We start from the raw sequence: 14,397 nt of genomic DNA, 5'->3' as shown, positions 1-14,397 counted from the left end.
TCTCAGAAGGCTCCAAATTAAAAAAGATGCATAAGTATTTTGTTGTGTGTTATTGCTACAAAATGTAAATGTTTTATAGCTTTTAATGTGTAATTAATTATCCTAATATTGTTTAAGAATCAATGTCATAAATTACATGTGTTTTGATCTGTGAAATGTTATTAAATAGTAATTTATTTTAATAGTGCTTTTTTAACAAATATTTAAAAAAATAAGTAAAATTTAACAGTGGCCATGTAAACCTGTAATGACTAAGGGTATATAACTATCTAATTTAATTATTTGTAGCTAATGCCTTTTTCTTAAAAGTTATCTCTGCATGTTAAAACTAAGTTATTGCCTTTCTTTAATCCTTACTGTGGTCACAAAATACAGCACAAATATGTAAAAATTAATGTCAGACTTATTCTTTACAACTAGTGAGCCTTAAAATAATACAAAACAACTTACCATCTTTGGTGCTTTAGTGGCTAATTGGAACCTTAAAGTATATTAGCTGGGTTTTTACATGAAGCTATGACACTAACTGCATCAGACAGACAGGGTTTCAGGTTGGTTCTGATCAGCAGATCTTTCTGTAGGCAAATAGCAGTGGTGACAACAGTGAATCTTCTGTTAAGAATCTTGTGGATTATGATTTTACTTCTCATTTTAACCTATGTTGTTTGACATAAAATCTGCCTTCTATTTACTAAGCTTCTAGACTGAGCAAATGCATGACGAAATGAAACATGCAAGGAAAAAAAAATCAACATAAAGCTGTTATGTTAGTAAAAATGTAAATAAAATGATACTAATCTTCTTTCAAATATGTCCAGCTATTATAAGTGAAAAATATTTAATGCTATTTGATAAATGGTATTAGGATGATTTTATTCTCAATTTTTTTTTATAATTATGTTTAATAAATTACGCTTAATAATATTGCATCCTACTTACAGATGCATTTTATTCTTACGATGGTATTACAAAAGTGATGTTCAGGCATAGATAATATCTTTAATTGAAATTATTCAGTTCCCATTTGCTGATACTTCCTTAATTGTTTTATTAATGGTCCTTAAAAGTACTTAACCCTCTGACTGCTCAATTTGTGGACCGAAATCGCTTTTTTTTTTTTTTTTTTTGTATTTTTTTTTTTGCATATTTTAAATCGATATATATTGGAGAATTGAAAAATGCACTTTTTCTTTCAAGAAAATATTTTTTATATAGATTTTTATCATGATAAACTAAGTTGCCAGAAAAACCAATTTCAGTTGTTTAAAAAAAAACTTTTTTAAAGTAAATTTCAGTCGAATTGCAGTTAATTTCTATTTATTGCATAACATAAAAAAGTAAAATGTATAAAATTTAAGAAAATATGAAGTGCTGAGGGAAAAATACCTTAGAAATGCAGTTCAAAACAGTATGATAGAGTTCAAAACAGGGTTCAAGGCAAAGTCCAACTTCACAAGTCTTTGCACCAGACTCAATAAATCTAATTAATAATCAGTCTAATTATTAATTCAGTAATTTAATTAAATAATCAAGATAATCGCTGAATGTTTTTCTAGCAGCCATTTCTGTAAGAAAAAAGCGGCAACAAGTGAAGTTTGAGCGCTAATACCAGTGCCTTCAAATGCTGCAATTTAGTGGACAACTAACGATATCTGTTGGCCAAAATGTAAACTTAATGCCTAATACTGTATATAATTCATTTCAATGGTTAAATGGGGGAAAAACAGAATGCGCTCCTCAATAAAGGAAGAAAAACATATGATTGCGGGATGAGCAAATTTTGCTACATTTGATCGCGGGATGATCAGCCAGAGGGTTAATTTCCATGTTCAGAAATATGTATGAACCCTGCATACTGCTTGATAAATAGCTACATGATATAATTGTGATTTTTTTTTTTTTAAGGCTGATAATTTTTTTGTGGGAATTGATTGATGCAACTGAAGTAAGGAGTTTTGCAGTAAAGAATGAAGTCTTTCAGTGCTTCATAAAAAGTGACCTCTTCTTTCTTCATTTAGTCTAATTCCATTGGAAAATCAAGTAGTCCCTGTACCTTTTAAACAATTTGTTTAATTTTTAGTAAGTTAAAGGAGCTCTATCTTTTTCACAATCAATATTTTTGCTGTTGGTTGTTACAAGGTCATCCAGTTTTTCATTCGCCTTTTCTCAAACATCATTCTTGATTAATTCTTCTTTCTGAAAATCCATCATTGCCAATTACTTTGTCTATCCAAGCTATTAACATATTTTCCATCTTTTCTAATTGTAAACAATTGCCGTATTTGATGGCATATAAGACGCACTTTTTTTCCTAAATTTGGTCTAAAAAAAAATTACCTGCATCTTATACGTGAAGCACACAGGTTAACTTTCAATACTGAATGCTATTTTTAGTCCGGATAAAGGTCTAGACACACATAACTTTTTCTACATCTACATGTGTGGGGCCTTCTAAATAAGAGTGTGTCTTATATGCTGTCAAATACGGTATCTTCTGAAAAGCAGACTTGAATCATCTGTATACTCTAACAGTTTAAAAACTATCCTTAATTTATGTAAGCTGTTAACGTCAGGTGCTTCCACTTACAAAAATAAAAACTATGTACATCTATTTAAATTATTTCAAAATATTTTATTGATAGCTATAAATACATATGAAGTATTTAAGACTGGATTTTGCAATATGCATAGCAATTAGCTGGCAACACTACATGATCTTTTCCTCTGAAGTTTTTTTTTCTGAGCAGGTCACTTTCAGGACTACCAGACTGCAATTTTAGTGAGCATGGACAGAATAAATTACAGGAATTTCATTTGCCATGCCACAAAGGGCAGATACCCGAAAACATGTGAAATCTATAAAATTCTTCCCTTACCAGTAATTGTGTTACTTTATCTTTTCATTACTAAATATACAAAAATTAAAATTCATAAGATTAATGACTCACTAAAAACTTATTATTAAGAAGCAAATTAATATTTTTAGAATAAGTTTATTGTGATAAATAATAGTTATTCTCATAATATTCTATTTTTAAGTCACTTAATAGTAGGTATTTTTTAATTTCAGGTTTCCTTCCTTAATTTTAGAAATGATTGAACATGTTAATAAGTTTGACAGTCTGTTAGACAAGGCTATTGAAGATGAAGATATGGTAAGGTGTGATATTTTTATTTACAATAAAAATGTTTAATAGATTCTGTAGATTTTATATATGCATGTATATACTCAAAACAATTAATGAATATTGCGAGTTTTGTATGAAACAACCATGGAATGAAATTATTTTTAAACAAAACTAAAAGAGAAGGAGTAAAACTTCTTTGTTGAGAACATCTAACTGGAAAACTTTCGTTACTATTCCCTTGTATAATGACCTGCCGAGATGATTGTAGATACTCCAAATGATTGAAGTCATAAAGCCGAACTTTCAAACAAACAACAAATTTTATTCATATAACAAAAGAATTTAAACAATAAGAGATTAATTACAATTGTGTTGAGCAACACTCACTTCTGCCTCCGTTTCTGGTAACACCTGCTCTGTCCTATTTTTTAAGTCACAAATGTTCTTTTCGTTTTGGTGTTGCCATTCCAGACAACACAACTTTTCTTGTATTCATAACTGTCGATCCTTACTAGCCCCTCCACGAGAAGCACATTTGTCACCTTAGAGACAATGCTGCTCAAAATTCAAAGATAGAGAGTCTGAAAACACCATAACAAAACAAAAAAAAAAAAAAAAAAAAAAAAAAAAAAAAAAAAAAAAAAAAAAGCAGCACCACATCTTATATTCAAAACAGTGAAATATAAGTGAGAGCTCCAAGATATGCAGCTCTTCCAGAAATGATTTATTGAACACATAATTATTTAAAAATAAATGTGAATATATATATATATATATATATATAAATAAAACATATACACACTGTCAGACGTTAAATACTACAATATTAAATTAACATTATTGGAAGTATTTTAAATTTTTCTTGTGAAAATAGGCTTTCTTTATAATTTAATTTTTCTTATGAGTTAACTGATGATCTTGATAAGGCATCAGCATTCACGTGTGAACTGCCTTTGCGGTATGTGACAGTCAAGTTGTAACGTTGTAATGCTAAGGCCCAATAAGACAGTTTAGCACCATGAGGCATGCTTTGGGTCAAGTAGGTGAGGGGATTATGGTCGGATGCGATTTGTACTTTGGCAACGAAAATACAAATGTCAAATTTTTTAAGGCTTCGATGATGCAGTCCGCTCTTTTTCGATGGTTGATCATCATTGTTGACAGGAAGTTAGCTTTTTGCTAAAAAATGCTATGGCCATTTTGAGCTAAACACGCTCCGATTGCAAATGCAGATGCATCTGTATAGAGTTGAAAGGGCTTGTCAATGTCCGGAGTATGTAGGATGGCATTTTAATCAGCTCCTTTAAGTTTGTTGAAAGATGCTTCCACTTTAGAGTCCCACGGAATATTATTTGGAACACTCTTTTTTTTTTTTTTTGTAAGGTTTGTCAGAGGCAAAACTATTTCAGAAAAATTTTGGATATATAATCCCTATAGTAACTTGCTAGCCCGAAACGACTTCTGACTTCTTTTTTTAGTGGCAGGCTTAGACAGATTCCAGATGACTACTACTTTCACAGGATCTGGAGAGTGATTGCCAGAACTGATTATGTGACCTAGAAACTTTATGTGACTCTTTCCAAAATCACATTTTTCTAGATTTGTGGTTAGACCTACGTTTCTCAGGGTCTGAAACACTTGGTTGGTGTGATCATCCCAAGTCTCAGAAAATATTGCCACATCATCGATGTATGAATGACCGTATTTCTTATGGTGTGACTTATCTATGGATTTTTGGAAGGTACTTGCGGTATTTTTCAAACCGAAGGGAAGAACTTTCTACTGGCAATGTCTGGAATGAGTGACAAATGCTGTGTAAGGTTTGGTTCGTTCTTTCATCGGGATTTGCCAGTATCCTTGGTTGAATAGAGAACTGTTATGAATTTGGCTTTTCCTATTTCAAAAAGTAAATCTTTAGCAATCTTCATCGGATAAGCATCCGGAACTGTGAAGCTGTTTAAAAGCCTAAAATCTATGTACAGTCTAACACTACCATTCTTTTTTGTAACACATACTACAGGATGTGCCCATTCATTGTCACTGGGTTCTATAAGATCCCATTCTAACAGTTCTTTAACTTACCGATCAACTTCATCTTGATGCAAAGCAGGCACACGATAAATGTTTTAATCTTTTTGGACTACAGTCTGCTGTAACCTTTATGTCATGACCATCGATATTAGCTTGGCCCGGTTTGTTACTAAAAACATCGGCATAATATTTTAATATTTCAATTAGTCCCTTGCGCTGATAATGTTTTAAGTTACCTTTCAAATTGTGTAGGTGAGTCCAGATATCTTCAGTAGATTTATTCATAGGATCCGCTGGTGCATAATGGATATCTCCAAAGTCTTAATCTTGGTCAAAAATTATGCCAACGTGATCTACGCAAGCAATATAAGGTCTTAACTTATTTATCTGGAATTCTCTTATACTTCCGTTTTCAATTTCGACTTTGGCAGAGTGTGACCCTGTGTGGTGATTATAGTGGCTGGTCCTTGCCAGGTATTGAGTAATTTATGCGGTGATGAGAACTTTGTCCCCCACATTGAAAGTCTTTTCTTTAGAACGTAAGTTATATCTTGAAGTATATTCTTTTTGAGATAAGTTGGAGTTTGCTGACACAATGTCACAAGCTTTTCTTACGTTTTCTAAAAGACCTTGTAGATAAATTTCAATTAAACAGGAAGCTGTGACTGGAATGCTATGTTCACCTATCCAGATCTCCTTTAGCAAGGATAGAGGGCCTGGTGGTATTCTTCCATACACCATCTGGAAGAGAGACAAACCAGTAGTGCTATGTGGCAATTATCTGTAGACAAGCAGGAGATGGGGAAGATGCAAATTCCGATTTCCCCATGTTCTCGGACGTTTTTGTTCATCACCTCTTTTAAGGTTCTGTTCCAACATTCGATAGCACCCATACTCTCTGGGTGTCCTGGCGTGGAGAATCGTGGAGATACACAAAGGAGGTCTTCGATAGCTCGGGTGAGTTTGGCTATGAAATTAGCTCCCTGGTCGGAACAAATCATGTTTCAAAACCCAGTTTAGGAAAAAATCCTCATCAAAACATTGCATGTTGTTTTTGCACTTATCTCTTTGACGAGAATGGCTTCTGCCCATCTGGTGCATAGGTCGACCACACATATTACAAACCGATGACCTCTTCCAGATGGAGGTTCTAATGGTCCGATATAATCCACGCTCCATACTTTGAAGGGTGTTTCTGGTCTAATGATAGATTGAATTGGAATTCTATCTTTGTATGTAATTTTTCTTCTCAATTGGCATTCTTTACAGCTTTTGCAGAACCTTTTAACATCTTGCTTAATAGTAGGCCAAAAGAATGAGTACTTGATTTGTTGAATTGTCTTTTTCACCTTTTCTCACTGAGGTGCCTAGCAAAAATAATTTCATGTGCTATTCTCAGAACTTCTTTTCTTTTTTCTAAAAGCAACACAGCTTTATATTTTCACAACAGATATATTCGGAGTGAAGTAATATGCCATTGTCAAAAGCATATGAATTCTCATTTTTATTTCCCGATTCAAAAACTTCTTGTCTTGTTCTTGAGGCCTTCTAAATTCTAGTCTTGTTTTGCTTGTTGTTTCCACAGTTCCTATGTCTCCATCGGAAATCTGATTAACAACAGCTAAGTTTGAAGTGTTGTCTTTAGTTGGTGAGGGTTCATCTGATTAAGGAAGATGCATCCCACTGATGATCACTGTGACACAGTTCAATATTTTTGCATAGCATTTCAAAAGCTGAAGAACTCAGTAACAAGTCGGTAACTAGCTTTCTTGAAACAGCACAGGTAATGGGCACTTTGCCATGAAGATCATCGCCAATTTTCATCTGGAAAATTTTCAGTGGAGTAATTTCATTCTACCCAAAAGCAGAAGCTATCTCTAGTTTACTTTCTCCTTCGCAAGGTATGTCATTGACCAGTTTCTCATGGACTACTGAAATTTGTGCTCCCGTGACTATGATTCCATTTAGAACAATATCTGTGCATTTAACTTTCAGATCATCTATATTTCTAGATACGTCCACGTATTTTGAGAATAGTATAGATATCTTGGCAGTTAGAACTTCTGGTTTTTCTTTTTCTGCAAGACCTGTCTGCATTTGCATTAACCCTCTAAGCGGCAAGGCCATATATATATACGGCCTAGAATACTTTTTGTGATGTCTGTAAGAATGTATATATACGTGCATATTAAAATATGTCAAAGAAATTAAGGCAATATATCAAAAGTATACAAATACAGGTATGTAATCCCAGGAGAAGTTTTACATTAAAATAAAAATAATAATTTGTTGTCATGGTAATTTTGGGAAATTAGTGCTTTCTTAATGAAAACCCTGGCCGCTCAGAGGGTTAAATTGCTTTGTGCTGTTGCAGGGGTATTTTTTGGTAGCTGATTTTTGGTGCAGAATTTAAATGTATGACTTCTTTCCCACAATTATAGCAAGTTAGTTTGGAAATTGGCTTTTGTGGGTCGTCATTCTTACGGGAAGGGTTTACTCTTGGCGTTTTTTGAACGGAGAACGATTTGTTTTTGGAAGTCCTTTCTGGAACTGGAGAATGAGGTCACCACTTTTCATTAGTTTTGTCTTTCAGTGGGCTACCACCAGTCTTTTTTGAAGTATTATGAACACTGTTGTATTCATCAAGTTTATCCGCTAATTTGGTCGGAGAAATGAACTTCACCCAGTCGTCAAGAAAATGGTCCCTTACTTCATGAGGCACTCTTTTCTTAATTTGGTCTGTGATAATGAGGTCTTTTAAACCGGCAAAGTCTGTGATTTCAAGCTCATTGATCCATTCTTCAAAATAACTTGTAATTTCGTAGCAAAAATTCTCCATGATTTTTCATTGCTCTCTTGGTGCATCATAAACGTTTTTCTAAAGCTCTCCGGATTTAGTTTAAATCTCTTCAATAAAAATGGCCTTAATGTAATCATAATCCTTAAATTTTTCTTCAGATTCTGTACCAATTAGTTAAATGATTTCAGATGGCCATAAACAATAAACATGATACCCAGTCTTTAGGATCAATCTTTGCTCTTTTACCTTGTCTTTCAAATAAGGATAAATAAATCACTATATCATCGTCTCTTAACTTAGGAATAAGCTTAATTAATCAAAATTGTGTTGTCCAATTTCATTTGTTGGTGTAGTTTGTGTTAGACGAGCATGGTATTCAATTTCGAGTTTACTCAATTCAAATTCTATTTGTTCTCTTTTCTGCTGTGCTTCTAATTCTTCCTTTCTCTGCTTTTCTTCTATTTCTTCTTTTCTTCGCTATTCCTCAATCTCTTCTTTCCTTCTCTGTTCCTCAATCTCTACTTTCCTTCTCTGTTCCTCAGTCTCTACTTTCCTGCACAATTCTTCTGTTTTTTTCTTTTCTTTTCCTCTCTTCGACAATCTTGAAAAATATTTCTTTGGTAAATTCTTCATTGTCTATCTCACTTTGAACTATTTTTTTTATTGCTATAATTTTCATACTTGGATCCACTTGAATCTCTAATTTAGCAGCTAACACTAACAAATCCTCCTTTTTTCCACGTCCCATAAAAGCCGTGGTTTGATTTTAAATAAAACTCACTCTTTTTTTTTTTTAAAAAAATTAATAAAGAAAACCTAATTTCTTATTAATACTTCCTTAAATTTACCCCTAATTTCAGTTAAAGTAGGAACTTTTAATTGAGGTTTGTTATAATTAGTTAATTTCACTAAATTTTAAACTAATAATATTTTTCTTTAAATACACTTTAAATAGTGAAATCATTTATGTGAAAACAATTCAGCAATACAAAATACAATATCACAAATATTCAAAATAAAATAAACAACCACAGTTTCATGATATATATTTCTTTTTAACAAGCACTAAATCTCGTAACATTTGTTTACAGTAAAGACATTTTCTGCAAAAAGAAGCAATCAATAAATTTTTGAATTTTTCCCTTTCATTGGGGAGGGGGGGAAACATTTTTTCTGTGTGGTCGTAGATACTCTGAATTATTGAAGTTTATAACAGCTGGCTTGATGCTAAATAATGTTTCCTGGCTTTATTCAGTCAGTTGAGTCTTACTTTTAGACAAAGGCTTTTAGATAAAATTATGCACTGGTGTGCATTAGAAAATCAAAAGTTTAATAAAGTACTTTTTTCACATATAATGCACAATAAATTCAATTATATTAGAATAATTTTTCAATTATCTGGGATGAAAATCGAAACAGCAGAATAAATTCTTTAAAATTTTATTTAGAATATGCTTGTTCACTTACTCTGATGAGTAAAGCAAAAGTACTTAGAATACTGGCATATTCCTTACTTTGACAAGTAAAACGAAATTACTTTCAAATACTGGTGTATTTATTACTTTGGTAAATAACCAAAATTAATATTCCATGATGGAAAACAATAATTCAGTTAAAGTAATTCTGAAGTAATTTTTGCCCAAATAATTATTATCCCTTAAATGCGTGAGAGCATGCATTTACAAAATAAATTGAGCTTTCACCTGCATTATTTTGGTTCGGTGCTTTGAGGCTGCCCCTGTAAAACTTTCTTCTTTGTTGAGAACATTTAATGGAAAACTTTCATTAATATTCCCCTTTATAATGACCCACCAAGATGGTCGTAGATAGTCCGAATTATTGAAGTCATAAAGCCGAACTTTCTTACGAAACAAACAACATATTTTATTGATATAACAAAAGAAATTAAAGGAGAAGAGATTAATTACAATTGCGGTGAGCAACATTCACTTCTGCCTCCGTTACTGGTAACACCTGCTTTGTCCTATTTTTTTAATCACAAACATTCCTTTCTTTCGGATGTTGCCATTCCGGACAACACAACTTTTCTTGTATTCATAACTGCCGATCTTTACTGAAGGTAAGATATTAGAAAAGAAAAGTATCATGTTTGCAATCTTCGAAATATGAAAATTTTGTATGTGATGCTGAAAATTGGTTTTTTTTGGGGGGGGGGTAAAGAGTGAAAAGCAATCTGCAACATTCTTTATATAGGAGGAAATTAGAAACAAATAGCATGCACTGAATACTTCATAGCAATGAATATGATGTCTCAATAGTATGACTTGACTTAATCTATAGCCTGCTGGAGTATTTGTCATTTAGAAGCGAGTCAGTCCAGGCAAAGGTCATGAGAAACTTGTGCAACAACACAGAATGAAAACCAGTATTTAATAGAAATGATCAGAAGAAAACTCAATATTATGTATCACAGTATGTCACTCCTTTCAAACAGCACCTTCTGAGGGCTACCGGCACTAGTGTTTCAACTCGGAGTCATCAAAACTGATTCCATAGTGTTGGTTTATATGCTCACAGACCTATGATTTGTATTTCTTTAATGGCAGTTATCATGCTGCATCTAGAAAAATGGACACAAGAGTATCTCAAGTGGAGATGAATGGAGCAATGTTTTTCCCTCAGGCAAGTTTCATTTTAATGAGTATATGTGACATATATCATTTGGAGAGAATGGATAATCCTGCATGTGTATTTTTATATTTTTATAATGAGTGCAAAATAGGAACCAGAAGAACGTATAAAAAGTTAGATTTCAAGATATTTACTAATGTTTTTAAACTTGGGAATGCCCAAAATGAATCTTCGCTCATTAAAAATATCTTGTAACGAGAAGTATATGTCCACAACCAATGATTGGAAAAATAAAAAGTTAGATGAGGATTTTATTGAACATGATGTATATAATAACATGTGTGTTAACATAAAAATAATACACCATATAATGATTATTGGAGATTTCAAGGGAACAGGAATCAGTGTTAATTTTTTATATAAATGTGCAGTACTGGTTCCGAAGGTTTGAAAAGAAAGCCGTCTTCAACTGGTAGAGTGAAAAATGAAGAAAAAGCTTATGCTCAGGTGATACTAATAAAAACATAAGCTAGAAAATTCCGGAAAGTTCCATCAAAAATGAAAAGAAAGCTACTGGTGCCATCTGTTGATGAAAAATGAAACCCAGATTGGTCAAAACGTCACATCCCCCCTTTTTTTTTTGCAGCCAAAATTACTCAAAAACAATTTTCCATTGACGAATTAGATTTTCTAGAGTTGTTTCACATTCATCAAAGTCTTTCAGATTATTTTGTATTTGCTGTCGTTGATGATGGTTTCAGTAGCTCTTTAATTTTTTTAATATTTTTGTTTTTGGTTTATTGTTTTCATTGGTATTGCATGAGCACGAGCTTTTCCTTCATCATACTGCAAGTTTATAAAAACTGCTGCTGATTCCTGTTGCCTCAACATCTCTAATAATATATATATGTGTGTGTGTGTGATCACTTTAAAATGTATTATTTTTTTTCAATTAGCAAAAAAATCTTGCCCTTGCAAATAAAACTCAGAAACACTACATTACTCTGCACTACTCAGACATTTGTAAAATCAACAGTTCGCAAGATCTTTTATTTATCTGATATTTTAAAAATGCATTGTTTATTAGGGTAAGAAGATGATTTGTTTGAAAAGTTTTATCTGCATTTTTAAATATTTCAAGACAAATGTTATTTTATATAAAAGTGTAATAAATTAGGTCAGTTCTAGTATCCTCTAATATATTCAGCTGCAAAATTTCTTACTTTTTTTCTTTTGTCTGCACACTTATCTTCTGCATCACATATAAAATTGAATAATGATGATGAAATTTGTAGCAGCGTAGAAATTTAATCCTCTATGTTTGAATATTTTTTAAAATTTTATTCAAGTAGTATTTTTTAAAATGTTGTGTAAATGCCCAACTATGTGGTATTCTGTTAATTGGAAACTCCAAGGGGGGGAGCTAATAAGAAACTTGTGAAGCCATTATGAAGCACGCATTAGGCTCTTTCTCCAAACAATGTGATTTAACATCAGTAATGTGTAAGCATGACTTAAGTAAATAACAATAAGATCATCTTTGCTTTGGTTTTATTGTTTATTCAAATAGTATATTATTGTAAATAAATAACAGAAATATTTCTGAAAAAACATTACTTGCCTTATCAGTTTTCATCACAGAGTAGAGAGAAGCCATAAGAATAAGCTTCCATAAGAATGAGCCATCGAATCCTGCCATTTTTAAGACGAAGAACTCCTTGATTTAGTTGATTGAATCACATGGTGTAGGTGCCAGTCTAATCCTATGTGTAGCACTTAATGAAAGGTAGCCATAAAAATAACTTAATAGTTATTTTTATGGCTACCTTTGATGATAGTGGTATGCAGGGATAATACACTTATTCCCTATGGATAAAGATGCCTTGATTAAGTCAAAAATTTGTAGCCTTAAAAGGAATGTCGTTATGAGTATCTGGCATGCTTTGAAAACTGTGCTATGGTGAGAAGAGCTGTGTTGATGTATGTAGGCATCAGTGTCAGGCCTAGGAATAATGTGATTCGCTAGAAATAAAGAAGGTGAATTTGCTGGTGGTACTGAGTGCATAGTAGAATGAGTGGATGGAGAAGAATGATTTCAGAGCCAGGCCAGCGCCAACAATAGGTGCAAGGAAATGCAGGGTGCGATGGTACCAAGTGAAAAAGGCACCGAGCTGTCATTAGCCGTTAGCGCTCCGCACGTTTTTGTACCACTGCCTACCAGCAACTCCAGCACATTTTTACAGCGGAATGCAGCATCCAGAATATCTGCATAAATCTCTTTCTTGTAAATATTTTACCAAAGAAAGGGATGTGACTATTCTCCTTAACTGACCAATAATCTTGGATATTCGCCAGGGATATCGTACCCATATTGATAATAACTCCAATAAAAGCCCAAAACTCATCCTCTTTCACCGCGCGCCACGTTTTCCAAATAGAATTACTAGATATTTCTTTATTCTTTAGAACATTTTCTGCGTAATTGTTGGTTTCTTTTACAATTTCATTTAGAGTTCATTTGTGAAAAATAATTTGAAATATTGTGTCGGCTATACAATATTTGTAGGAATTTGTGGTCCATTGACCTTTGGAGATACACTAAAATGTATTCTATCTGAAATATCTAATTCTTCCATGACATTGCGCCATTCATCTAAGCCTTCTGCTGACTCTTTGCTTTCACTTTCAATAAGTATAATTTCGGAACCACTACTTGAACTGTCAGAATTATAATCAACATTGTCTTCCACAATATCTTCTAGCAATGAAAAATCAAACACATCTTCACTATCACTCGACTCTATATTCTCATAACAATAATTATTTTTCTCCATGTTGCTAATTATAAAATGGGTCAAATAATGTTTCAACCGTAACAGTAGCAAGACTGAGCACGTTTTAACTACAGATAACAATTGCCAATGCCGACGATTCCACAACATCTTAAGCCTAATAATGCTAAAAACACTGGGCTCCGCAGCAAAGCTTACGGAGTTACGGAACAAATGACGGACGGCTCCGCAGCGGACCCTACGAAACGCTAAGGGTTGAAATAAGCAATCCGTCTCGCAGCCTGTCTCAACAGGAAAATTCTTGTCTTATTTGAATGCACCCCCGGGGGTCAAGTCGGGTAAAACCTGGGGAGCTACTGATTAGAATCTGTACCTAGGCACTCTTGGCCACGGGTGTTTAAAATCAGTCTTCACAAGACTGGAGTCATCGTTGGTGATGGGTGATTCAATATGGACAGGGCCCATATGGTACTGTCTTGTCCATTCCGTTGGTTGTGGTGGAACTATATAGTCAGATATTCATAGTTGTCCAGGGCAAAACACCCCTGCCGGGGGAGTTGGCGAATTCAGTGAGCCTTTAAACTGCTCGAGGTTTCCAGTAGGCGCATGGAGCCTCAAAACTGCATATTCATATTATTCCTTGGTTTTTCCCTGGGGGTGCCTAAAGCTGATGTGTATATACCATGACGTAGTGTTAACTGGCCTGATTGATGGCCCGGTCTGTCTGGCAGTTTTAAAGTGACTTCGTTCTGCTGTCCGGGGTTGGAGCTGTATTGATGGCAGATGTTTTTACCATCTGTCCAGGACGGGGCGTGGAATACGAGTTGCTGAGTATTCCTGTCGACTCAGTCTTAACTCGTCGGCTCTGCCGATAGGTTAGCAGCCTCTTGGGGTTTAACTGTGCAGCCTCAAGCTTTTCAGGTCTGAGGGCCCCTTCCTCATATCATACTGTCTTATTTGACCGAAAGATTATAATCAGGGCAGGACTTTGTCTCTTGTGTTCTTTTCTGTCTTATTTGAACGTGAAAATACGTGATGCCTGTGCCTGTTACTA

The 14,397-nt window shown here is 33.7% G+C and overlaps 1 protein-coding gene across 3 annotated transcripts in view; it reads left to right on the top strand.

The window, feature by feature from the left end:
* cdm (importin-13-like protein cdm) overlaps positions 1-14,397 on the top strand; it is a 144,606-nt gene that overhangs the window by 46,448 nt on the left and 83,761 nt on the right. For all 3 annotated transcript variants that reach the window (XM_085818532.1, XM_085818531.1, XM_085818530.1), the window contains one exon: positions 3,071-3,155. In XM_085818532.1, coding sequence (XP_085674658.1) covers positions 3,071-3,155 — 85 coding nt within the window. The remainder of the gene's footprint in view (positions 1-3,070; positions 3,156-14,397) is intronic.

This window comes from Stegodyphus dumicola, chromosome 6 (assembly GCF_044657685.1).
Source record: "Stegodyphus dumicola isolate Sdum_Otavi_A_Nest chromosome 6, ASM4465768v1".
In the NCBI taxonomy this organism is placed as follows: Eukaryota; Metazoa; Arthropoda; class Arachnida; order Araneae; family Eresidae; genus Stegodyphus; species Stegodyphus dumicola.
The sequence above is the reverse complement of the archived record's forward strand: the minus strand, read 5'-3'. Positions and strand labels throughout refer to the sequence as shown.